Source organism: Danio aesculapii, chromosome 22 (genome assembly GCF_903798145.1).
Source record: "Danio aesculapii chromosome 22, fDanAes4.1, whole genome shotgun sequence".
Lineage (NCBI taxonomy): Eukaryota > Metazoa > Chordata > Actinopteri > Cypriniformes > Danionidae > Danio > Danio aesculapii.
This window is the reverse complement of record NC_079456.1, coordinates 32,218,530-32,246,493: the sequence shown is the minus strand read 5'-3', so window position 1 is coordinate 32,246,493 and position 27,964 is coordinate 32,218,530. Positions and strand designations below refer to the sequence as shown.

Genomic DNA, 27,964 nt, shown 5'->3' with positions numbered 1-27,964 from the left:
ACAGGTAAACCAATAACAGCACTTAACCGCATGTGTGAAGCCTGTCCGTGACTCAGAGTCTTGGCTCCAGTCTAAAGCTGCATTGACATGGTTTATGAATCGAATAATCAAGCTGCTGAAAGAACAGGTAAAGAAACAAGACTGCACTTGCCTTTTAATTATACTTAATCAAAGTGATACGGTACACTGTTGTAATAGTAGGGCACATCGAAAGTAGAGTTCATTCTCAAGAGCTCTTCAATGAAGAAGTTTATTTTAAAAGTGATCCCAGTGATTCAGAAGTGTGTATTTTTTCCCTTATACAAATCCAGCAGCTCCCCATCCCACACACACATCCTCTTTTCTGTTTGTTTAACTGATTTCGCTAGATTAAGAAAACGAGTTACTGAATTAACTCGTAGACTCTCTGCTTTAATATAGGGGAATCTGAAAGGTCCTCCTTTTCTATTTTTATTTGTAAAAATAGAAGAAATAAATGTGCATGTTGGCTATTCAGTTAGATGGCAACAACATTTTTAGGGGCCTGTAAATACAAACTTCTCAAATCAAGTTCGAAACAGGTAGTTGTAGATGTTTATTTCATTACAACTATTACTATAACTACAGAGAGATTTAGTATAGTAATGAATATGTACAGTATATGGCAATTTTGATGTGTTTGGTCTTGGTGACACAGATCTGCTATGCTGTTGCTGCTTTGATTATTGGTGCAGAGCGAGAACCGAGACTTTGCTACTGCCAGTGTATTTACAAACAGGCTGTCTGAGAATATAACACACTGCTGCAGTAGACATAACATTCAGTACATGAAAGCCCTATATCAGATCTATACACAGGTGGAGCTGGGGTGAGGAGGGTTTCTGAAAACACACTGCAGATTGTTTATGAAAACAACACTGGGGTATTTATATGTTGAGGAGCAAGCTCATTGGCTGCTGAAACCACAGCAACCAATCATCTTCTCCATGTAGTTAAGAGCAGAATGTATATGACTTGTCAGCCTGCACCCAATAAGTTTCATGACAGAACTTTGTATTTACACACACACACGCACAAGATTTAGGCAGTTTTACTGATATGTGAATGATGATCAGTAAAACAACAAGTTTGTACAAAAATATTTTAAGAAACTCCAAGGAATGTAGTTTAAATGCAACCCAGGCTCATTCCGAGAACGTAGTCCCGGGGACGTTTCTGGAGACCGCGAAATACGTCCCGGGAGGTACGTATTTGTGCAGTTTTTGTTTTCGCGAGTCCGCGAGAGGCCGCTGTGCGCGCTTTTTCCCGCGCCGTTCTCGCGTAAACCCGCTAGAGGCCGCTGTCGAACGACCTTCCGCCTGTCTGCCTGGATGACAGAATGATTGACCGTGCGACCGGCCAATCGGCTGACCCACCCTCCTCCGTCCCTAAACCCAACCAACAACAGTTCACAAAAGCCGTCCAGAAAAAGAAAAGCCCTCGTCCGATTTTTACCACGTTTTCGGATTTTGACCACATTCTCACCCTGTGACGAACTTGTTCGCTTCATTTTTTGGATTTTGTTTTTGTTTTCTTACCTGATTTCTGGAACCGCTCTTCCCCGGACTCGAACCCGGTCGTCGTCGTCGTGGTCAGCGCCTCTCTGCGCCTCGAGTCCGCCAGAGTACACGAAGAGCTAACCGGACAAACTGGCTGCAGCGGGAAAGCCCTCCACACGGAGGCGAGCGGCCGGCTGGCCGGCAGGCCGGCAAGCGCCGAAGGGAACGGCGCCACACCGCCCCGCAGCGTTCGCTTAAAAAAATGAAATGCAGCCGTACGTATTTCGCGGTCTCCAGAAACGTCCCCGGGACTACGTTCTCAGAATGAGCCTGGGTTGTTTAAATGCTAAATTAAGTCATTGTTTAGTCCCAATTGTCTTTCCAAACCTGCTTGCAGGTACCTTTCCAGTTCTCTGTTCCAAACAATAATATTACAAGTGAACACTTCACTTTAACTAAGACATAAAATCCATGAGATTACTATATTCCACTGTGTTTTTTTGAAGTCATACAATATTGATGTGTGAGGATGGTATGGACTGAATCTACATCAATATCAAATGAAAAATCCTCACTCTGAAGAGCTGTAAACCAAATCATTAAACTCAAAAACTGTATAAAAGAATGAATCATCTGTTTTTTTGTTTTGTTTTTTGAGTTGCAGGTGGTAAACAGTTAAAGAATGTGGTCGACAAATGTAATTTGAGTAGCAATCATTGTGTTTTCGTACAATGTAGTGTGCTTTTTATCTAATGTTTACATTTAGCCAAGAGGTAGTGTACAGTAGTTGTTTGTTTTTTGTTTTTTTGTGGCAGTTTGAAATAATTTGACCCAATGAGCATTTACATTATAAAATACATCCAATCTAAAGTGTTTTTATGACCTCTGGAAGTATTCGAAAGTGAATATGCTCAACACATTGTTTACCTCGTGTTTAAAATTGGTCATTTGTGATCAAATTCACTCACAAAAAATCTTAATAACAAGTGTAAACTTAATAAATGGCAAGATAGTCAATAAATACTCAAGCAAAGCTTGTATGACTTGATTAAACTTATGCATTTGAACATTATTTATGCCCTTCTTTAGTAGTCCTGTAAGCTGGCATTGTTTAAAAAGAAATTAGCCTGAAAATATATGACATTAAATGGTTTTGGAATGGCACTAGGCTGAGTAAGTAGTGACAGAAGTTCCATATTTGAGTGAACTGCCCCTTTAATAAGACTGATTCATGAAAGCTCCTGTTAGGGTGGTACTTCATTGTAGCGTTGACAAATTCGGGTGATGATCTTGACCTGCCAAGCTTGCAATTACTCATGAAGTTAAATACACACATCACTTTCCAAAAGCCCAACCGACCAGTTTAAATCAGTTTAAGGAGGACGTTTCGTGTCCTCTTTAACTCAGCATAATCGTTAAACTGTTCTGATTGATGGCGAAAAGGTGGAAGTGGAAAAATCTTCACTCAGCCTAGGTGGCTTATTGGATTTAGGAACGGGCCTGAAACTGACTTAAAACATTTTCCACGCTGCAAATTATCCAATGAAATGGCAGTGAAAGATGAAGCTGGTATAAAGGAGGTCATTTATAATGAATTGCTTGGCGCAGGATTGAAAAGATAATGATCAGATCACTTTAAAAGTGTGTCTGTGTCAAATTCCGAAAACGTACAAGCGCTCATAATTTCTCAGGATATAATGCAGCGTAACAAATATTGGAGGTCCATATGCTACTGTGCTTTGAGAGAAGTGAAGAGGAGCTCAACTGTGAAAGCCATTGCCCTTGATTTACCTCAACGGTGATTTTCATGGCACACACTTTTGCACTCCTCAAAAACAGCGCTCCTCCATTCCCCTTTGGTCACATAAATCAATAAACTTTGTAAATTCACAATCCCCATCCAACACATGGGAAACATAAAGTCTTACTCTTTACTCTTTGAGTAATTAATCATTTATTCATTGCTGTGTTCTGAAAGTCGCTCTTTTTGAGCAATTACGCCTTACTGCCATTGAATGTCAAACACAGAAACTGAAAACATTTGAAGAGCTGCAGCACTGGTTCATGAGCCAGTAATTCAAACACGTTTTGTTTTTCCGTTTTTTGCAGTAAGAAGACAGAATATGAAGGTTCGGATCAATGCCACCGGAGATACGATTGTTTTGAAGTTTGTTCGACCCAACCCTGATGTCAAACTTGAGGGCTACATCTTAGGCTATGGCTCCAGCATGTTCTCCAAACAGTTCATCCAGCTCCCAGAAAACGGAGAACCCTATGAGACCGAGATTGGTAAGTTTGAGCTAAACCACAGGCAGCCGCTATTTCACTTAAGAGCCTGAAGGAAGCCCACAACACAATCGCTAATGTTGTTTTGTGGGTTAGCACGCGGATGAAAGAGTAACCACAAATGGTCGATTTCTTACCCCGTAGAAACCGCGGTCTTGATTTGTACACCTATGTTTGAGCCAATTCTTCCATTATTTAAAAACATAAACTGTAACTCAAGCACAAATGACTGCTATTTGTTAAAGCTTTCGTAACCGCAGTATTTTGTCATCACCAAAAAGTTACAGATCACATTTGACAAGATTAAGAAAGGTCACATTTTACTCCCGGTGACGTTAACCTCATTTACGCTTTCTGTAAAGTAAGTTCCTGTTGTCTATTTATCATTACATGTCCCAGGAGCTACAATCCCAGAGTTCATTCTGGAGGGGTGAGGGTCAGGTTAAAGAGACCCTAAAGCTAGTGTTAGTTACTAAATGACCTTCGCCAGGTGCTTCAGTTAGCATCTCAAGTTATAACAGGGCGCTGCCTCTGCTGCTTGTGGATAACGGTGGATTTTTTGGTACAATTTTGATTCTAAGTTTATATTAGAGATTTTTTTATTTAGAATTAGCAGAAATTTTGGATTTGTTGGATAATAGGGTAACACTTTAAAATTTATTTGTATTAACTTACTAACATAAACAAACAATTAGTAATACATTTATTTAATCTACATTAACATTGGTTAATGTTATTTTAGTTAAAGTTAGTTCAGGTTAACCCCGTGCATTAACTAATATTAACAACCACAACTTTGTTTGATTTTAATAATGCCTTAGAAAATGTTGAACTATGGTTAATAAATGCTGCACATGATTCTTCATACTTAATGTTAGTAAATACATGAATTACTTTTAAATAATGGAGCATTATTCTAAAGTGTTACAGATAATTATATTGGAAAATCAGTCCCTATAAGATTTTGTTACTAAAATGACTTATTTTGTGGTAAGTTTTCACAAAATGTGCTGCATTTCTTTCAAAAACATATTGTCATTAACCTGATGATTTTATTTTTTAATGTTTAATACTTTAGTTTCAACAACAACAAAAAATCATCAACTAATAAATGAACATAATTACTGGCTTGGAGAAGAAATCTAATATCTTCCATTTACTAATATAAACAAAAATTGTAAATTAGTTGTGCAGAAATATTAGCAAAAACATAAAAATAATGATCAGATTTTGTAGACTTTATATTAGCCACTCATTAGTTATTGGCCATAACATGAAAATAATTTTCGACTTTGTATCAGCCAGAATTATAATAACCAAGAAAAATGTAGTCTTCCAGAAAAACATAATTTATTTAAAAATAAAAGATTATTGTAGACAAATCTCAAGAACCAGCCGCCAAATCAAAACCTTTGATGCTCTTCACAGCTGAAAGTATTGACGTACACTGAATAAAATTACACATCGATGGTTACACGCTTATTCAGAAGCTTGCAAACAAAGCATTGTTTGTTCCAAGAGGAAGGACCTCTAAGCTTTTGGCTTCTTCACCTACGCAATCCAGCATAGGAACACTTAGTCACATCATTATTTAATATTGGCCGACGGCTGAAGGATCACTGCTTTTGAATTTACTGTGTGTGCAGAGGTTTCAATGCGATACACGTGCACAACAGATGGCCTAAAAGGCTAAGGCGTATTATTGGCCCTTTTCCCAAAATGACATGCCAAACGCACAAACACTCATAAATGTCCAGACAGTTGCCGACTTTGCTAATGGCACATTTTGCATCATCCTAATGCGCTTTCTATCTAAATAAGTTTCCCTGTCTACATATTTATAACTGTTGTAAAGGCATAAAGCAAACGTATCACCGCTAACAAATCAATTTCTGGCAAACATGCTGTTTATTACTGTTACATTGGAAACACAGATGTTTAGCAAACCCCTGTCATCACAAAGATATAAACTGTGTGAAAAGCTTCACATTAAACAGTTCGACATTTTACTAAACAATAGTCTAGCAATCTTTTGGAATTGTGAATGAATAAGAGCAATGAGGATCTAGATCAGGCATGGGCAAACTCGATCCTCGAGGGCCGGTGTGCCAACACTAATCAAACACACCTGAACACCCTAATTAGTGTCTTCAAGATCACTACAAAGCTACAAGCAGGTGTGTTTGATTAGGGTTGGTGCAAAACTATGCAGGGACACCGGCCCTCCAGGATCGAGTTTGCCCATCCCTGATCTAGATCATAGGTCTCAAACTCACAGTTTTGCTCCACCCCTGATCAAACACAGCTGATCAAACTAATGAAGGTGTTCATGACTCTTTTGAACCCCTCGATTATTTGGTTCAGCTGTGTTTGATAGGATTGGAGCAAAACTGTGCAGAGCTGCGGCCCTCCAGGAATTGAGTTTGAGACCTATGATCTATGTAGATTAAACTGCATCTAATAACATATGACCTTTATACCATTTTCAAAGAAATATTAAATTTAATTAATAGGTTTTTTATCTATGTAAATGTCTTTAATATATTTTTAAAGATGTATTTTATTTTTTACATACTAATCTATCCTCAACATGTCTGTTTTTATGAGATGCCGGGTTCACAACAAACACAGAAATAAGTATTCATGCAAGTAAATTACTTTCAAAGTCAATGCAAATGTGCAGATAGCTGAAAATGATCATCGCATGGCATGAATGACAGAATGCGAGATGCATTTGCCATGAACATGCGCACTCATTTACCTTAACGTGTTTTTCACGTTCAATACGTTCAAGTTCAATAATGGAACTTAAGTGAAAAAACATTGTAAAGGGAAAAACATCCCATTAGTAAACTAGAGCTAGTGACACAGTGTTCTGATTTGCCATGAAGTTTACACAAAACTTGTGCACTTGAGATTTCATTTAAGTTGGTTAGATGTTCATGAAAAAAAACTTGCAGCACATTATGAAATTGCTCTTTTTACAACATAGCTCATTCTGAAAACGTAGCCCTGTATACATTTTCTGGAGATTGCTATTTATGTATCCAGAAGTACGTATGGCTGCATTTCGTCTTTTAGATAAAGGCTACGGGGCAGTATGATGCTGTTCCTTTTCGCGTTTACCAGCTGAACGCTTACCTCCATATGAACAGCTTTCCTGCTGTTACCAGTTTGTCTAGTTAGCTTGCCATGTACATCAGCAGACTTGAGATGCAGAGTGAAGCTGAACACGATGACAGGGTTCAAGTTCAGCGAAGAATGGTTCCAGAAAGCGAGTAAGGCAAAAACAAGCCAAAAAATAAACTAAAAAAGAAAATATCAGGGTGAGGAAGTGATAAAACCTGAAAATGTGGTAAAAAGCTTTTCTTTTTCTGGATAGCTTTTTAAAACTGTTCGTTGGGTGTAGGAAAGTGGGTGGACGGCTCAATCAGTGCTTTTGAAAACAATATTGGTGGGTTTAGGGAAGGAGGAAGGTGGTCAGTCAATCGGTCATTCAGTCAGTCAGTCAGTCAGTCAATCGGTAGACAGCGGCCTCTGGTGGTTTTATAGAGAACAGCAGGCTCGAATGGCACTTGTTAGAGAAATTTAAGATCTCAAAAAGCGAAAACAGTGGCCTCTGGTGGATTTCCCATAACAATAACTGCAAAAAAAAAACGTACCTCCTGCGACGTATTTCTCAATTTCCAGAAATGAATATAGCGATAAATTTCAGAATGAGCCTGGTTTGTCTTTTTATGCTTGTGTTTGAACCCTTGAATGACTTGAGTTGCTCGCCTTTACAGATGCCGAACCCAAGTACCTTGTGGCTGTTCAGCCAATGCCAACCAATGATGTGAAGAAGCACTGCACAGGTAACATGCAAAATGAATTCGAAAATAAGGAGATTTTGGCAATGGATTAAAAATCAAACCAGACTGTGAGACTATTGCTGGAGACATTTGTATATTTAGTGGAAAATGCACAACAGATGTACTATTAAACCAATGGGTACACTTGAAAACCTCTAGGAACACACATTGCTCTGTTAAATATCAATAACTCTGGGTTTGATACAGGTAAGGTGAACCTGGAGAAACCTCTCCACCTGGTGATTGATTCTGTCACACCGACATCTGTGCTTCTATCCTGGGGAACCTACTTAAAGACACCCTACGAGGGAAACATCATGAACGACTGCTTGGAGGAAGGGTGAGTTACACACACAACATCTGGATTTTACTTTTTCCTCCACCAATATGTTCCATATGAGTGCCCTGAATCCCTGAGGAAGACTTAATTTACTTTACTTCATATTTAGGGGCCATTTAGCCTGGAAAAAAAACTGGAAAAAAGATAATGAAATATCATGGCACCCTGTCTCCAGTATTTAGGGGTCCGGTCCTCAGAAACATTGCAGTGCAGGTTTTTATTCAATATTCTCACTGCACTGACAGCAGGCTGGATTTATGGTGCGTAACCGAGAGAGCCATTCAATGAGCGCAAGGTTTTTTCTACACAGACGAAAAAAATGTGTGGGATATGGATCCCTGCCATTGCAGGTGTGGTGTGAGTCTACATGTTTAAATGCTTTTTGAGGATACAGGCACTGTTGGGACGCACTGACATGGGTCTCTAACTCACTCTGGTTTTCATATACAAAAGTATGTGAATTTGTTTCCTCCGTTAAAGGGAGACTTTTGGAAAGGCCATTGGAAATGTTGACCTGCACCAAAACAGTTGGGAGCTAAAGTCATGTACCATTGCTCTTATTAAAGCTAACATCAGCCTCTCTTTTCAACACCTGACTGCTATAATAGTGAGGGGAAGCCAGTTTACTTCTTATCTAAAACTAGATGATTTCTTATAACTAGCCAAATCTAGGGTCTAGAGTCTGGAGTCTTTTGTTTATTAGATACTCTAATGTCTTTGAATCAGGCACTACACCATCCGCTACAGAGAAAGAAACAGGAAGTGGATCTACCAGACCTGCTCCACCTCTGATACTGTGATTGACAACCTCAAGCCTAACACACCCTATGAATTTGGTGTCCGACCCAACAAAGATGACCGAAGTGGAATGTGGAGCAAGCCAGTGATCCACAACACCAACATGGGAGGTAACAGACGCCATCAACATCCCTTCAACGTTTTTCAGGGGTTACGAATAAAAAGATGAGTAGTTTTAACTTGCATATTAATGTTTTGTTTTCAGATAAAATCATGCAAATAAACTACAAGCACAACAGACCAATTGCAAAACCTTTGGTAAGTACTGTATTTTGGTTTTATCTCAGCTTAATGACTTTATTACAGTAGGCAAAGCCATGTCATACACAACTTGTTGTGCTTTGTGATTTATTTTAAACCATGTTTGCATTCTGACACAAAATAATTTGGCTTTGGGACTACAAACAAAACACTGGTTCTGGTTACAAAATAATACTGTAAGGAACCAACATGTCAGGTTAAGTAACCACCTGACATCAATCCTACAGTATAACCATATTAACCATATTACATATACCCTGATAACCATTCTAAACACTGTTGCAGTGTTTAGAAGATTATAATATTGACCAAAATGATCATGGTCATGCTTTTTCAATAATTGAGCAGCCCTAGTAACAACCACCAAAAGCTCCCTACTTGCAACACAACAATGATCTGATAACCAATAAAATACATTGGTAACTGACACAACTGACACTTAGCAATATTCTGGTAACCACTAAGAACAACCTAGTAACTACTGTAATAACGTCTATGAATGTCAAAGTAACTGCATAGCCAGTTCTGGGATGACCACCAAGAGCATACTGCATAGCATACTGTGATAATGACTAAAACACCCTAATAACTGCTTAGTCATGTTCTGATAACTACACAAAACACCTTAGTAACTCTATAGCGACACCCTAATAATCAAAGAGAACATCCTAGTAACCATTGCGATAACTCCTAAGAAGTTAAGTAAAGCCTAGTAAAGCCCCATTCAAACCAACAGCGTAACTGGGAAATGCAAGGAAACACCTTGAAAACCAAACAAATCAACCCTGTAATCGTAATGTCCTGATTACCACATAGAACAACCTCATTGTTGTTCCTTGTTTTAAAAAGACAACATAAATGACTTTTTCTACAGAAATAATATCTTTCTTGCAATTAATTTTTACTTTTCACACCTTTCATGTCCATTCTTCTACATGCCCAACATGCTTTTCCAAGACTGCCTCCTTGTCCGTCCTGGTCTGTTTATGATCTGTCGTAGATGTACAGAGCCTTGCCTGTGAGCAATCTCTTTCTCACATATCCTCAATCTCTTGAGTCGAGAATCCAGAGGTTGGCATGTGTATGTGTGTAGGGGACTCAATATTCTCAGTGGAGGCTGGAAATAATAGATGCCTGTCAAGACATTTCAGGAACACTTTAGACACGGTGGAGAGTCCCTGATTATAGAGATCTTTTACATGATATGAGGGCTGAAAGCTGTTCTGTGTTCTTTCACTTTACACTTTGAGTTCGGAAAAAAAAAAAATGTGTGTAACCCTCTTTTTACAGGGCGGACCTCACAGCCCGTTCCCACTTCGACCTGGTAAGACCATCAACTGCTACTTTTAAAAAATGACCCCATGTGTTATTAAATAATACATTTACGCATCTGTCATCATTTACTCATATTTTTGTTGTTTCTTTATGATGTTTTTTAAAGTTATGGATATCTTGTTTTGGTGAATTTTCCTACAACATGACCCATTATGATCATGTGTTTGTATCTATCAGTAGTTTGAATCAGTGAATAGATTGCTGGCAAAACTTTTGTGGTTGTTCAAATGCCAAAAATCATTTTAGCCCACTTGATTTGATTTCTTTTTTAATATTGACAGCCATTTTCATAGCCCTGGACAAACTCTGGTTTTTACACTAGTTGGTTACTTGCAAAAGTAAGAGTAAGTCATGACAGATTTACTCATTTCTGGGGGAAGACTTTTCCTTAATATATGTTTCAGTGCAATCCAAACTTCAAAATTCATTCAGTCTTTTCTCCATTTGAACATGTTTTCTGTTGGTCTCTTCCTTCGCAATCTTTGTACTGTAGTTCCCAACAACATAAGCCACCCAGTGCCATCCAAAAACACAGGCATTTTTGGAGGTCCCAAGACATCTTTTGGTAATTTTCCTTCTCACTCTTTCAGCTTGCACTCTTCTTTTATACAGGAATTGACTATATTCCAGTCATTCACTTAAAACTGGCATTTGAAGTCATGCTCACAGTAAAGATATTTAATACTTTCTCCCTCTCAAGAGCCTTGTTGAGGATGCCCGCTCACTTTTTCTATCCCCTTATTTTTTCCATTTACAAAACATTCCATTATTTCCCACAGCGCCTCCAATGGGCCAGCAAGGAACTGTGGCTGCTCCAAGAGCCAATGAGCCAAAATGGCCTCAGCTCCCATTGGGTAACCGAGAGATGTTTTGTTCTAAATAGCTCTGCTTATGAGCAGCCATTTGGTAATCGCTTTGCTGGGCGTGGGCGGGGATTAAAGACATCCGCTGTTATGATTGGCTGCATGCTGGCATGCCTTGTAAGAAAATCGAGTTAGAAAGTCCAGATCCCACCGTGATGAGGATTCCTGATGGGTCGCCTCCACAGTGAGGAGGAAGTGTAAGTGTAAGTTTACCCAGGGTGCTATGAAGTAAAAGCCCCTTTGTGGTCACGCATGGTCACGCATTGGCACAGTCTCTCTAGGCCTGCTCACGCTCCACCCATCAGCACCAGTCAGACTCTGTGTCCACCAATCAGCTCTTTCCCTGTCATTCTCATCTCTGCCCATTCAGTCCCCTGTCATTTCATCACCTGTCAATCACATCATAACTGTTATAAATGTTTGGTTTCTTCAGTCCCCATCTGTTTTAATACTGTAGCCATAAATGGCACTCAATCTCTTTATATCTGTTCTTTCTCTTTCTGTGTCTCTCTTTGGCACTGTGGATATTCAAAACAACAGAAAGAAAAATGTGTAAAAACAGATTTTCACTCAGAAATTGCTAGTATATTCAAAAATAATTACAAAAAAAATTAAAAAATGTCAAATAATTGTACCGAAATGCAGATACTTTACTAAACAACAGGCATGTCCAATCATGTTCTTGAAAGGCCAATATCCTGCAGTTATTGGCTTCTCCAACTTTTTTGGTAGTTGCCAGTGAGTGTAAATGGCTTGACTACCTGCATATTCAGGTTTGTTTAATTTAGATCGGAGCTAAACTTTGCAGGACAGCTTTTATAGACAAATATATTTTTATAGAAAAATATCAATACATTTTATAAAGTACAGTTTTTCGTAGGTAGTGAACAATGATGAAAAAACGTTTACTACTGTAGTTGTTCTAGTTTGTAAACTTAAGCCTCTTTCCTTGAACCTTATTTTTCATCTTTCGAGTTTCTAAATCACCTTCTTCTTTGACCTCATCAATGCTTCAATTAATTTTCAGAGTTTTTTTTTTTTTTTTTTTTGCATCTTGAATCGCTGGCCTTCATTCAGTCTGCATGAAGTCACTGCATGTTGAGAAAGAGACAGTCCCATGTTTTTAGTTCTAGCAGGGAAAGGCAGAATTCTGGGAGTCTCACCTCCTTTCCTGTCTTCCTCTGTCTCTGAACTCTGGATAAGATAACAGTACAACACACTCTGTGTTTTTCCACTTGAAGCCAAACTGATTATGAGACCAAAAGTCATTGAGTTTATTGTTAATCCCTTGACAGGACCATTAAGACAAACGGTCAATGTCAGTAACAGGCTATCGAGCATCCCTGCCATTATGCCTTAATGGAATAAAACTGAGTAACTGTTACAAATGTTTTAAAGGTCAAGGCAAAGCACCACCAAACATTCCTAACAAATTTTACTCTAGTGATGGTCTCAATAGTCAGTCATGCTGGAAAATTCAGACAAAATCAGCTTACGGTGGTTCAAACTGGTCTATGAACCGTCCTACCATCTAGTGGGACTCTGTAGGAAGGAGGGTGTATTAAAGAAAGCTTCTTATCTTAGGTGTTTAGATATGATACTTAAATCTTTAAGGAAATCTCATCAAATTCGACAATCCATTTTCAGGCCAGCCAATATTAAGTGAGCTGCTAATGAGTTAACCTAAAAATGGGTAAAACTGACAAGTTTAGAATTTCACTGCAAGGCAAAGCCGATACCATTTTTGCAAATGTAACATCTTTAGGGTTCTTCAATAGTCATTTCACCATTAAACATCTTTGTTCATTCTTCATTTTAAATCATTAATAAATGTAATGCATTGTTGGGCAGGATTTTTTTTACGTTGGATTTTAAATAATTGTGAAGTTAGCAGTAAGGTTATCCTAAAGTTAAGACAGTTTTTAGGATTTTTTTTGTCAAGTTAGGATGTTTCTGTTATACCACTATCGTATATTTAGTTAAAACACACTTAGGAAACACTGTTCTGTAATAGCCTTTGTCCTAAATGTAGTCCTCACTGAAATTACGATGGCTTCCAAACAGAGGATGAGATTTAAATGTTAGGATATGTCTTTAATACACCTCCAGGTTTGTTAACCTGGTTTGAGCTGCTAGACTATTTTGGCCAAGCTATTCAGCTGGATCCAAATTGTTGACCAACTAGACCACCTTGAGCTGGAATGACTTGTTGTTTTTTCCAGCATTGAGGCTCATCTGCTCCTTTTTCTTAAACAGATTCAGACAGCCATGTTAGAAATGACTCCTCTCAGCTGGTGGAGATCCCCCACATCCTTCCCCAACTCCTACCCACTAAACCCTCCCGTTCTTCAGCTACCCCTACTCCCCAATCCCTTACCAGCAGTACCCGGGCACCCCTACATGGACATCCTCAAAACAAGGCACCTAGTGCCACTCAGATGCCACATGGTCCCTCTGGTAATTCCTCCTTTGGTTTTCCTACTTATGTTCAGAGTTCATTAAACAAATACTATTTTCAAGATCTGATGGTTAACAGGTAATGAGAAAATAATGTACTGCTTTAGCAATTCACACAGATACTTGGTTATTTTATGTTGGCATTTATTATTCAACCTTTGGCTGCACATTCTACAATTAACATAGACTAAACACCAGAATATCAGACTTCAAAGCTTTATTCCGTTCATTTTGGGGTGGCTTTGAAGGAAAGTGATACACAGGAAATTAATGGACGTTCAAACCGCATTTCAATCAAATGCAGTAATTCTGTAACTTCAGCCACAAACAGACATTATTTCACACTCCAGCTCAATGGATTACAGAAAGAGCTGTCTGTAGTGTGTGTGAGTGCGACTGCCAGTAAAAACAGCAAAAAACAGTGACATCAGTTCACATAATCCTCTCATTTATTTGCTCTGTCAGGCAAACTATCACAACTGTCCCACTGGCGTATATCATGTCTGTGTTATTGTCTGAAATCACAGCTTTCCTGTGTCCTCCCCTACACCATGTTTTGCCTTCACAGGAATGCACTGCTGCACTTTACTGCCATCACCACATCAGATTTAGTCTTGCTAGAATCAAAGCATAGACACTACTCTTGTATCATCCAGTCTTAATATAAATGATTATGTCTCTTTTCCAAACCTTGAAATTTGCCTAAATAAACAGTATTTTTAGACATTGTTGGTATTCCAAAACATACTCAACATGATGACTGCGGGAAGAGGGAAATCAATCCCATACTGTTTTTGAAACAGAGATCGTGCCATGACATTTTGGTGAAAGATTATGGTCCAGTCCCAAATTGCACTTTATGTGCGTTTTGACAATGGCTGTCATGTGCATGTGTCTGTCAAGTTGATGAAACTACAAGGTATCTCATTCATTATTTTAGCTTTCAGGAGGGTGTTAGCGAGTACCCATTTTGTAGATCATATATGCCCTCAATGTGCACCTCTGCCAAGCCTGCCCTGATGTGAGCACCAAGTAGACTGTTTTACAGTCAAAGCAGCATTATATTACAAAACTGAGGACATAGAGGTGCCATTTGAGATTCTTGGCCTGTACTTTACTGGTAATTGTGGGTTTCATTTAGAGGTTAAAGATATCAGTATCCAAATCTACGCAACGAAAAATCCAAAACACTTTTGATATTTGTGCATAATCTGAAACATGACTAGCTGTAGGGGTGGGAGAATAAATTGTCATGATTCTTTCTCTAGAGCAGGGGTGTCTAAACTTGCTCCTGGAGGGCTGGTGTCCTGCAGATTTTAGCTCCAACTTACCTCAACATACGTGCAAGGATGTTTCTAGAAAGCCTAGTAAGAGCCTGATTAGCTAGCCCATGTGTGTCTGATTGGGGTTTGAACTAAATTTTGCAGGACACTGGCCCTAAAGGACCAAGTGTGGACACCCTTGCTCTAGACCATAAGTCTCAAAGTCGATTTCTGGAGGGCTGCAGCTTTGCACAGTTTTGCTCCAACCCTGATCAAATACAGCTGATTCAACAAATGAAGGTGTTCATGACTCTTTTGAGCACCTCGATTATTTGGATCAGCTGTGTTTGAAAGGATTGGAGCAAAACTGTGCAGAGCTGCGGCCCTCCAGGAATTGAGTTTGAGACCTATGATCTAGAGATTCTGAATCGAATCTCAAAAGTTCCCACAAACCATAACCTCCTAGATGCAGAGCATTCTGGTTAAAACGTAAAGTTGGAAAAATGTATATGCGCACCTGAAAAAATAGAAAAAAAATAGGTCAATTGTGAAGTCCCTAAAGGTTCCAACCCCTAACTAGCTGGTATTTCAAATCAACCTGTAAACATTTTAACACACAGCATCCCTCCCATGAATGTATTGTACCTGGCCCAGTATGTAGTTTGTTTCCCTGGCATAACCAAAGGCTGCTGTTGTTTGTTTTTTGTTATCTAGGTAAGAACATCCGGGGAGACATTTCTTCTCTTCCATCCAAACCTGCTAATTCAGTCCTAACAGTGACCACCAGGAACCAGACATCACTGGGCAGAAACCCTTTCTCTTTCTCTAATGGCATGAGACATTCTCCCCCCAGGCTCGGAGACCCCTCAAGAAGACATGGGGGTAAAGACATTTCTCCTACCCCTCTACCCCCAGTTTCTTTTTCTTTTTAAACTCCTTTCTTGCCCACATTTCATCTAGCTATTTTTCTCGCTTTATCTTTTTTCTCAACACGATTTTCTTTTCTTTTCTGAGTCACAAATACTTAAGTACATGTTTTTTTCACTCTCCCCTTTCAGTTATTTTTTTGCAGTTGCTGTCACACCTGACAGTTTTACTGTCAGCAAAGTATGAGTGATTTAGCCCGATGGGTACACAGACTGCCAACATTTGCACTAATCTGATCTTGTATGGCCTCTCTTTCCCTCAGGCAGTTGAGCGGCCACCTATAACCCTCTGCATAAACCACAGTTTTTTTCAGCTGCTGTGCAACACAGCAAAAACTATTTAATGCTACCTTAGTCTTTCCCTTTTCCATAACATCCACTCTTTTCCCCCAACAGCAAACGGTGAGCACCATAAAGGACTTTCTTTCCCCAAACCAGTCATCTGGTCCAGAGCAAGAATGGGTAAACAGAGCCAACTCGTACTCTGTGTGTGTTAGCCATCATTAACCTGCAGAAAGTCTGTTTGTGAAGCAGCCCATGTGCCCATGTTGGTGTCCTTCCCATCCATAATCTCATTGTAATCACATGTCTGTCCATTTGTCCGTCCCCTCATTTACCAGTCAACCCATTTGCTCGCAAAATCTGCCTGTTGTCTTCAACGTTTGTTGTTGTTTTGCAAGCTTCTGCAGATCCTGTGCTGCCGCGAGCTTTGTGGTGTAATTGTCAAAGCTTTTCCCCAGATTGGTTTCTTTCATTTCTAAACCCTTGTGGTGCTGTAGGACATTTATTTGTGAGAGGAAAAACGCCTTTTGGAGGATTCAGAGACCCACCGCAATGTCCTAAACTGTCTCGTAACATTCTGTGGCTCTTTTATTTGTGCATTTCAGCAATAATTGTTTGAAACTCCCCTCTGCAGAGGACTGTAGCTGCTTCTGGTTAAAGTTCGTTGTGTGCATGACTACTTGCATGTTTATTGTAGTCACGAGCTTCCATGTGGTATGGGGTCTGTTTCAGTCTGCCAAATTTTTATATGTGTAGCAAAAACAAAGGCTCAAAGAGTTTAAAATGACATAAAATTACAAAGTTAGCATGGCAAAATTCATACCTTTGCTAGATGACCTTGTAAAGGTCTGTTTACACTAAGAATGTGATCAACTGTGAACAAGAATTGAAATTATAATATGAACTGGGCTGAAACAGTTGGACGATAGATCTAAAGGCTGATTCATACTTCCGCGTCAAGTACACACGTATGGTCTGGCATAGCCTTCACGTGGTCGCATAGCCCTTGCCGTGGCTGTTGCCGACACTGACACGCATCTCTCAAAAAGTTTAACTACACGTCGCAACGACGCATAGCACAAGCTCTGTGATTAATCGGCTTGTAGCAGTGACGAGTGTGGGCGGTGCTGAGATCCACGAGCCCGATGGAGCGAGTGTTTACAAGTGTCATGTCCCATGAAGGAGCTCTAGATCAAAACTTTTGTTTTGAGTTTATCTTTTGATTAAAGTTGTTGCACGTCCACCGGTCCCCGGCTCTGAATGAGTGAGTTTTAGCTACTTGTAGCATTCAGAAAAAACAAAACACCTGCTAAGAACTCGACACAGAGGAACATTAAAAAACCTACTGCCAGCTAGTGTTTTGGAAGTGGTATTGCAGAGCAACACAAACAGCACGCATTGTATAAATGCAATACTATACACAAGGCCGATCACTCAACGCAGAAGTATGTATCAGCCTTAAACATCCAGCTAAATGACTAAATTGTCTAAATCATTGCAAGTACCACCACAAATTGTGTATTGAGCACAGCTGGCACAGAATTTTGGTTAAGATTAGACTTGGTTTCGGAAAAGACTTCCAAAATCTGGCATACTTTGCAAATACAGCATCACTTTACCATTGCCAATTAAGCACAGTGTTGTCACAGTGTACAAGCATGCCAGTAGTTGTCAATGTCACTATGCAACCCTAAGTGCACAGTGACACTGACCTGTGACCTGTTTTGAGTAACCTGTTTTCATTTTCTGGGCTACTTAAAATCTTTTGGTGATGTAAATGAATGACCAAAATATATTCAAAGACTTCTGTTACTAGCTGAAAGCCGAGTCATGTAAAGGGCCCCTAAACATCTGGATATTTAAATTGGAAATATGCTTTCTATTATTTGATCATTTGATGAATGACTGCTGCCAAGGTCAGTGGAAAACAAAACAATCGCAGTCAAAATCAGGACTGCAAAGTGATTGTCACAAAGTATTACTTATAGCTTGAGCAAAAACAGTGGAACAAATCCAAAAGGATCACTTAAATGATAAAACCTTTTATTGTGAATTCTCCGTTTACTCACCAAAAATCAAATATCATTAAAGATCGTGTGCAGTTGGTGGCTTTCTTTGGTTGGCCAACAAATCAGTCTTATTATAGATCACCCAAAACATCAGGAATCATCATCTCCTACCTCTGGAAAGTACTTTCTCTCTAAAAAATTAAGACATCTGTTGGTCTTCAGTTATTTTCGGCATAGTTTTGCTTTTTCACCACCCAGTTTTGTCATTTTAACTTCTACCACAAGGTCTAGGGAGCTGAGTTGTTTTTGATTGCCCTGTGATGAAGTGAGGGTTTCACAACTGGTGGCTCAAATATAAATTGAATCAGTTTTCCTGGGAAGGGTCCACATACTCTTGCCCGTTTGCCTTTGGCTTAACTGCAAGATGGCATTGAGAACTGAAGACTTGAAAGGCATTGAAGTGCCAATGTTTAGACTTCATCCATGCAATCAAAAAGTAAATAGTGTATTTTCTTTCACTGGTAATTGGCTTTTCAAATGAGCTTAACCTCTCAATTTGCTACTCCTGTTTAGCAAAGCATCTAAATTACAGGTTCTCTGTAGTATTTTTTACATTAAACAGAAAACATTACACTTTGGTATACTATTTTTAGACTGAGACTTGAGTGCAAATAGATTTGGAGAATGATTTGATAATCACTGTTTTCATTTGACTACATTGTGGTTCAGAACAAGGCTACTTTCCCTTTTGTTCCATCTTCAGAAATGATACAACAATTTCTGCTCTTAGAGAGGGTTGTATGTTTGACCCATAACATAATTAATTGATAACATTTTTATTTTATAGGACAACCTTCTGCACATTGAAATTGGCTTTTTGGTTTTGTTTCCATTTTTATTAGGATGACAGCAAATAAAGGTCAAACTTGGTCAACACCAACAACATAATCATAATAGATGCTGTATGTGGAACCTAAACGTACACATTTAGGTTGGTAGTGATGTGTTGCACTGTTTTTCCTGAGAATTAAACCTTAACCCTTCACAAGATACTCATTGGAAAAACCCAACGGGGTTAATGTCAAGTTAATTTTATGACTAAAATGATATTGTAATCAAAGTCAATGAAGTTACAATATGCAGTTCTTTGCCCGATAAAGGGTTAAGGGATTGTTAGGGAGATGTGTGAATAAAATTAGGATGTGTATTGATTACTCTAACCTCTTGCTGCAGTGTTACAGAGCTTTGGGTGCTGTTCTGGACTTGCCATGTCTATGTTTACATGTACTAATGAATACAGATAAAAGAAGAGGGAGAGAAGAATTGTAGACTTGATTTCATGCCATCTCTTTCACTTGTGTTATTCCAGGTTCTTCATCAGGACGCCCGAATAATGCACTTAAAAATCCTAATGTTGTGGGCATGCATGAAAGAACAGGTAGGTAAAAATTTCACTGAACATAAAAATACAAATATACCTCAGGGAACATCCCAAAAAATTATCTGTGATTTATAATAACTGACCATTAGACTATAGAAATGTTAATTCAATATGCGTTAAAACATTCATGTATTCACTTATGTAAGTAAAAGATATGAAACCAGACGTGAACCAGGACAAAGCTTCTATATTGATGCCGAAGTTGCCACCTGTTACAGCAAAGCCATCCAAACCAAAGACAACATCTGCTCCAGCAGTGACAGGTTTGTCTTCATAAGATGCTTTATGATTTTCTACTAGGACATTTTCGCATACATTTACATATAGTATGTATCCTGATGGAAAGAATTTGTTTCCAACCACATTGTGAAATTATTGACACTTCCCTAGCACCCAAGTATGAGACCTGGGAGAACTCTTCAAGTTTCAGCCCCGTCCCTGCTTCTAAAATTGATGCCATGGGCAAAGAGCGCTACATTGGTAATGATACTTTCTTATTTATTGTAGACATGCATGCCAAGCACTCTGAATAATGCTTGTTATAATCAAGAATGTGTTATTGGCCAGCTCCACATGTGGTCTACAAGACGGATAAAAAGCCAGATGAACCTTGCTCCATCACCACCTCTCTAACTTACTTCCCCGAAGAGGAGGGTGGGGAACAAAATGTCACCAATCCTCCAAAAACAGCCCCATCCAACCTCACCGTTGTAACAGTGGAAGGATGTCCGTCCTTCATTATTCTCGACTGGGAGAAAACAGATAATGAGACAACAGGTAGGAAATGTATGATTTAATATCGTTAAACCCTTTTGTTTCTGAGGTATATAATGTGTAATATATTGTGAGATCAAAGTCAAGGGTTTAGGGTATGGCAGAAATCCTAACCTGCAACTGTGATTGATAAGGTTATCCTGGGGGGCTGATGTCCTGCACAGTTGAGCTCCAACTTGCTTCAACACACCTGCCAGAAAGTTTCTAATATACCTAGTAAGAGCTTGATAAGCTAGTTTGTCTTATTGGGGTGAAAGTTAAACTCTGCCCGGCCAAACAGGATCAAGTTTGAGCACCCCTGTATTAAACAATAACCTTTTACTTTGGTCCATTTTGACCATTTGACTCAACAAACACCACCTATTGACTTTGATTGGGATCCAATATCCCTCCACCTTGGTCCACTTTAACCATTTGACCATTCAATCACTAACTGTTGACCTGACTTGGTTAAATACTAATCCTCTACTTTGATTTAGTAAAACACCAAGTTTCAACTCTGGTTGAAACATGAAGCCTCAGCAAACAATACCTATCTATATCTATTTTTTCAACTTCCATCAGTCAGACTAAGTGTTGACCCTTGCCATTAACCCTCAACATTTATGGTTCAAACTATAGCCTTCACTTTAGACTGAACACTATACAAACACTCAACATTGATCAGTAAGACATTTCATGATTTTGAAAAATTAATTTGCCCTCACCATATTTAATTAAATAACATAATATTCGGTCTTCTTTCAAAACGACTTTTCTTCATCTCTGGTCACATGAAATGCCTTTTGGACAGGGCTATCAGAGTGCATCTCATTCCTGCTCTGCCTTCATCCATTCGTCAATCTTCCTCCATTGTGTTAGCAATGCCCAGCTTCCAATGAAAAATTGTTTATCGAAGGACAAAATCATGCAACATGCAATCATGTTGGATGTACATCACAATATGGGAAAAAATTACAATCTTAACTTCCATTTCGTGCTGGATTTAACCCTCAAACCCAATTTGTCAAATTTAAATAATTTAACCACTAACCCTCAACTCTAACTATTCCCTAATCAAATTTTTTCTGCAATCCTTTTTCTTTTTGTTCTTTTAATAGAGTATGAGGTTATCTCAACTACCAAAGGTCCTGATGGTGAACAGGTTTCCATTCTGACAACCAACCAGACTCATACCGCTGTGGAAAACCTCAAACCAGAGAGCAGGTTCAGTATTAATACAGAACTCCAACCACTCTATGCAAGGCACTCTGCTGAATTTGAGAGATGTATTTTAGTTGATGTGGGTGTCAAATACCTGGTGTTAGGACTTGCACACATCCTGAGGTCTGGACAAGATCTTGGACGTGTGCTCTGTGATTTGGCTTGGAGGGGGGGTTTAATGAGGCTGAATATAGGCTCAAGATTTGGTGACACAATATAAACCAGGGCTTCCTATGGACTGCGTCTTGAGGCACGTGGGCTATGGTAATGTCTCCACATCACACATGGAGGATCCATTAAAGGAGGCCACAGACGTTGAGTCCTCAGACTCTGCTGAATAAATATATCAAGTGTCAGGCATCAGAAAAAGGGAAATAAAAACCTCATTTTGCTCAAATTTGACAAAAACTCAACAGGTTCCCAATACAGAAGTCCATTTTAATAATTTTGGATTAAGCAGACTTCTTGTTATGTCGGTTTATGTGAAAAGAATATTTTTTTTTTTTTTGTGGATCAAATTGAAACTTAATGTCCCATCACCTGTTTCTGTCTTAACTTACAGTTATGAATTCAAAGTGAAGCCCAAGAATGAGCTTGGTGAAGGGCCGTCCAGTGAACCTGTATCCTTCAGCACAGAGTCTGGTAATTCAATTTGTTTTCTTTTTCTTATAGAACTTGTCTTAAAAAATCTAAATTATTTGAAAAAAATATTTAGACATGTGATATGATACTTGGAAAAATACCCCCCCCTGGAAATTATATAAGTTTAGGCCCATGCAGACACTAATGACTAATGACCATGACTATGGCTATGTTCAGACTGCAAGAAATTTTGCCATCCAGAAGGTTTATTGAAACTTTTTGCAATATTACATTATGGGTGACATGGTGGCTCAGTGGTAAGCACTGTCACCTTACAGCAAGAGGGTCTCTGGTTCGAGTCCCGCCTGGGTCAGTTGGCATTTCTATGTGGAGTTTGCATGTTCTTCTCGTGTTCGCGTGGGTTTCATCCAGGCACTCTGGTTTGCCCCACAGTCCAAAGACATGCGCTATAGGTGAATTGAATAAACTAAATTGGCCGTACTGTATGTGTGTGAATGAGTGTGTATAGATGTTTCCCAGTACTGGGTTGCAGCTTGGAAGGGCATCTGCTGTGTAAAACCTATGCTTACTAAGTTGGCAGTTCATTCCACTGTGGTGACCCCTGATGGTACTAAGCCATAGGAAATTGAATGACTGAATGAATATCACATTATACATTTTCAGTTTTAAAACCATTTTTTGAACTACCAAAAATTCTTTTTTTTTCGAAGGCATTCTTACCTCAGAGCCCCTTATAACATTTGTTTCCAAGAGAATTAATAATAATAATAAGCAACTGGCTGCAACCTAGCTTTCCTATGTAGTCTCCCATGCAGGTACTGACCGGGCACAACCCTGCTTAGCTTCAGTGGGCGACCATGTGGGAGTTGCAGAGTTCTAGCGGCCGGATTAGATTTAATTTTGTCATAGGCATATTTTAATATATATTAAGATATTAATAAGAAAGTGATGTCCTAGACAAATCTCAATGTTTGTTTATTTTAGTCATAATTTAACCATGAGTCATTGTATCTAAACCAAATCCCAGTATTAGGTACACAAGTGAAATATCCATGGGGAAGAGTTGCAAATTGTTTTACCATATCTCTCTATGTGGCTCTGCTGTCTGTGCAAGTCAGCCAATATTTGTGACCTCTCCTTTATCTCTTGGAAATACATGTAATGAGTTGCTCGTCATTAACATAATGACTCCAGCATGTCCCGTACTGTTGTAACATTTGGCCCCATCAGCGCCTGCAGATGCACCCCTGGAGTGCTGTCACACTGCCAAACATTCCCTTTCTTACAAGCTCAGTAACAACATATCATAAATAAGGAACAAATAAAGAGCCATATCATCCACATGTTTTATGGGAGGAGGCTTTATTTTTGAAACCTCGTCTGGCTTGCAAATAGAACGAGGCTATAGCAACAAAATGGAAAGCAGGGCAAAGACAACTAGGAAGAAAAGAGAGTCCATATGTGCGATGACGGGAAAGAAATAGAGGAAAACTGAATGATGAGATTTTACCGCCAAGGCCCCTGAGGCTCAGTCTCTCCCCTATAGCTTTTGCAGATCCAGCAGGTTAGTTCATGCCAGCTGATCTCTCTTCATAACGGAGATTCAAAATCGCCTGGAAAAGCACACTATTTTCTGCTTGTTGGAATTTATTGTACTTTTTCTTTTCGCTCGAGGCACCTTGCCCACCCATAAGCAGCCAATGTAGAGTTGGACAATTTGTGTCAGTAACTTTCCTACGGTCTACAGATCATTTTGATAGTCTCTACGACTGTGGCTGTAGTACAAAATCATAATTTCTGATTTCTCCTCATTTGCGCTCTGTTTTCTCTTGCAGCGGATCCTCGAGTGAGCGAAAACGTTTCAGGTAAATATTTCATCTTTGCATCCTATTTCTCTCAGGTGACAAATTCCTATCTGTTGAATAAATGGATAATCTAACGAGCAGTCCTAGTAGAGGAAAAATAAGTAAAAGAATGGGTAAAGGAGCTGTGGAGACTTCCTATGAGTTCACTTCTTCCATACCAAGTTCTCAGCCAGACAAAACATTTACCTAAGAGTGGCAAATGGATAACACCATCCTCCTTTATTCCTGCCTCAGTTACCATCTTGCACTCATCAAGTTACAAGAATGGGCAGGCTTGAAATAAATCTCTCTAGATTTCTTCCTGTGCATTGTCTATTTGAGGCAAAATTGACAGAGTAATGGAACAATGTATCTAGAGAGCAAAGTAAGCCAATAGTAAGACAAGGTTATAACAGGAGCCAATGGAAACAGAGACTAATGGAACAGCCCCTTGGCTCTTAATGTCCAGCAGACCTTTTCTAACACATGTATAAACAAAAAATGGGGTCTGTACTCCAGCGAGTTTTTCAAAAAGAGCACTGAAAGAAACATTGTTTTGCATTAACTGTGCCAGAACATAATATCTCATCAGTTAGTAAAATAACATTTTGTGGTTTCTCTGCTTGTTGTTCAGGTAAAGATGCCATTTGGACACAGTTCCCCTTCAAAACCGACGCCTATTCTGAGTGCAACGGGAAACAGTATGTGAAAAGGACATGGTACCGCAAATTTGTTGGTGTCCAACTCTGCAACTCTCTGCGGTACAAGATCTACCTGAGCGACTCCCTCAATGGTCAGTCTTCTGAAAAATAGATTATACTTTGTGTCTTTTTAGTGTTAGAATATATTAGGAGATCTCCTTTTTCATCCCTTCAGGTAAATTCCACAATGTTGGAGACCAGACCGGTTTTGGTGAAGACCACTGCCAGTTTGTGGATTCATTCTTAGATGGCAGAACGGGAACTCAGATTCCCGCAGACCAGCTACCATCCAGACCAGGTACAGGAACTACATGAAACCATGTAGTAACAGTAATAACAGTGTTATTGTACTGTTTATGTGATGATAAACTGAAACTTTAGAGCATGTTGCCCGGCATCAATGATGTCATCAATGGGCAATCAGGTGACAACTAATCAGGGCAAGATACCAGATACCATTCTCAAAAAGAAAGAACATTGCTCTAAATGTCTAAATTGTCAAAAGATAACATATGTCTTTAACTAACCTTAAACTCAGTCCTGGAGGTCTGGTGCCCTTAAGATTTTAGCTCCAACTTGCCTCAACACACACGGATGTTTCTAGAAAGCCTAGTAAGAGCTTGATTAGCTAGTCCAGCTGTGTCTGATTGGGGTTGGAGTTAAAATCTGCAGGACACTGGACCTCCAGGACCGTCATTAAGAACCCCTGTGTTAGATTATCCAATCACAGCACAAACCCGTTGGTGCTGTTCACATAGCAACAGATTTTCAGAACGAGTTCATGATCCTTTCACAGCAGTGAAGAACTAAAGGGGAATATCATCAGAGGGGGGTGTTGGGGGGAAATGAAAAAGTGTCCCCCCTCAAAATGCAAGTAAACACCCCCAAGCACCCAGTAGTAGCCCCTGACCTCGACCTGCTCTTCAACATCGAGCCCCTGCCCCTCGAAAGGTCTCTGCACAGAACAGCTTCTAAATATTTGATATTGAGCATAAATTAATCTTATTTATGAAAAGTTTACCTTGGTGTCCTTTTTGAAGCTTAAAATCTTAAGCCTTTATGCAGGTGTATGTTGCTTTCACAGCTTGCTGTGATTAACATAATATTAGTAGTATTAAAAATATTAGTAACAAAGATGCTGAAGTGCACAGCATCTATCATCAGTTGATTATACCTAGCTTGAGGTCAAAGGACTGAGGTTTAGCCACACAGCTCTTACTAGCTGTTATACTCACCTAGCTATTCCTTGCTTTCATCCGGGTCACAGTAACAATGTAACCCTAAAGTTCTAGTTGGCCTGCAATATGCAAGATATTAAGTGGGCAGACCTAATAAGAATGCTGAAAACTTCATCCTCTAGCATCACTTGCATTAGAATAAATTTTTACTTGGGTTAGACTCTAATTCTTTTCTTGATCATTTTCAGGCTTCTACAGGGCCGTCAGACAAGAGCCAGTTCACTTCGGCCAGATAGGTGGAAACTCCCATGTCAACTATGTCGCATGGTACGAGTGTGGTACACCAATCCCAGGGAAATGGTAGGATTGAAGCAAGCATCCACATGGAACCCTGAAGAGCAACTCTCATTGGTTGGGGTTGATGCCTACTAAGGTCACATGACAGGCTTTATTTACTGTTTCCCCCACCAGTGATGCTGAGTTTGGTCACTCCTCAGCCTACGTCACAGAAGTTCATACCATGTATAATAATGTACAGGATCAAAGAGTCAGGGAATACTTTTGAGTGCATCTGTGATATGTAATAAAAACAATGCCTCACCGTTTTATTTATCATCTAATAACTAATAAAAAATGGTTCATTATGAGAAAATTACTTCAGATACATTGAAGTGATGAACATAAAGAAAGGTAAAAATACTTGTTTAAATATTGGGAAGCTGGCTCCCTGAAACTATTTTGATATTTTGTGTAATATTATTTATCAAAGTGTGTGGTTTCTTCACTGGCTTTCTTCCAGTGGTAAAGGGCCAGGCTTTTATTAAGCGCTTTAAGGACAGCCTGGAATTTGTCTACAACCAGAGGCAGCTGTATTAATTTAGGTCTCTGATATGTCAGATGATATGTATAGCTTGGACTTTTCGCTACGTTGCTTTTACAAACACATCGTACTGGCTTAACACGTCAGTTTTCCCACACTAGAATAGAAAGAATGGACTCAAGACGACGACACGTCTATGTTTACAACAGGTTGGGATGAACATAATCATTTTCTTTACATGCGCACACACATTTACACACACAAAACATGTCAACTTTCACTCAGATACTTTTTACCATGACTGTAGTCTTCCAATGGTATGTTCGATGGTTCTAGATTGTAAGGACGACCTTACACTTGCAATTTGCACAGCACAAATGTATTTATATGTATATGGAGAAAGTATTTTTTTCAGGAAACCTAAGAGAGAATTTAAAAATCCTTTCCCCTCAAGCTTGTGAAATACAATACAAGTAAAAAATAACTAGCTTTTTTGAGTGTTAACACATTCAAAGAGTCTTGAAGATCTTAATACTTCAAGGAGAGCTTGTCTGGGTCCCATAATTTGTACAGTTGGTCCCTGCCAATCTCTTGGCAGAGTTTCTCTGGCTTATCCGTATTTTCATGGAATTTGTTTGTAAGATGAAACTGTTGTTTGTTGTTGTTGTTATTGTTTTGTATTTGTTTTTCTCTGTATGTATTTTACAGTAATAAATAACAGAAGTTTGGTTTCTTTTTTTAATCCTGTGTCCTAGTTTCTCTGTTGTGGCAGAAGAATTAGTTTCCCATGAATACAATGAACAAACTCTCAGGTGGGTCTGTTAACACTTGAGCCTCTTTCGACCCTTGGGAGTTTGAACACAATTAAACCCCTTTCAACTTGCCCCACTGCACCAACTCAAATTATAAAAATAAACATCAATACAAGCTTTACTGCATTACTATACTTTTCCAGATCTAGAAAAAAAGGAGTATGCCTGGCCAAACCCAATACAGGGACATTCTTCGAAAACCACAAAGCTAAAGGAAAAAAAAAAGACTATAAAATTCAAAATGCCTCATGGTGACTTTATTAGATTTCCAACCAAAAGAGGGGGTGCATTTAAAAGATAGAAAGATATAAACATTAGTTTTGGTTGAAGACTGCATTAAAAGCCAATAGACGTGTCCAAATCAGCAAAGCAATCTGGTTGCTCACTATTTTCCACAACTT

The 27,964-nt window shown here is 39.1% G+C and overlaps 1 protein-coding gene across 14 annotated transcripts in view; it reads left to right on the top strand.

Moving 5' to 3' along the window:
• Positions 1-27,493, top strand: part of abi3bpb (ABI family, member 3 (NESH) binding protein b) — a 33,308-nt gene extending 5,815 nt beyond the window's left edge. The window contains exons 2-22 of one of the 14 annotated variants that reach the window (XM_056447910.1): positions 3,627-3,806; positions 7,589-7,657; positions 7,862-7,994; positions 8,721-8,902; positions 8,998-9,050; positions 10,344-10,377; positions 10,882-10,953; positions 11,168-11,242; positions 13,508-13,708; positions 15,685-15,852; positions 16,293-16,358; positions 19,557-19,625; positions 19,775-19,891; positions 20,019-20,108; positions 20,196-20,405; positions 21,503-21,608; positions 22,168-22,247; positions 24,044-24,073; positions 24,687-24,845; positions 24,929-25,051; positions 26,180-27,493. In XM_056447910.1, the coding sequence (XP_056303885.1) occupies positions 3,627-3,806; positions 7,589-7,657; positions 7,862-7,994; positions 8,721-8,902; positions 8,998-9,050; positions 10,344-10,377; positions 10,882-10,953; positions 11,168-11,242; positions 13,508-13,708; positions 15,685-15,852; positions 16,293-16,358; positions 19,557-19,625; positions 19,775-19,891; positions 20,019-20,108; positions 20,196-20,405; positions 21,503-21,608; positions 22,168-22,247; positions 24,044-24,073; positions 24,687-24,845; positions 24,929-25,051; positions 26,180-26,295 (2,333 nt within the window). In that variant the 3' untranslated portion in view covers positions 26,296-27,493. The remainder of the gene's footprint in view (positions 1-3,626; positions 3,807-7,588; positions 7,658-7,861; positions 7,995-8,720; positions 8,903-8,997; positions 9,051-10,343; positions 10,378-10,881; positions 10,954-11,167; positions 11,243-13,507; positions 13,709-15,684; positions 15,853-16,292; positions 16,359-19,556; positions 19,626-19,774; positions 19,892-20,018; positions 20,109-20,195; positions 20,406-21,502; positions 21,609-22,167; positions 22,248-24,043; positions 24,074-24,686; positions 24,846-24,928; positions 25,052-26,179) is intronic. The other 13 variants (XM_056447912.1, XM_056447915.1, XM_056447914.1 and 10 more) reach the window with 13 other exon arrangements.
• Positions 27,494-27,964: the final 471 nt, after the last annotated feature.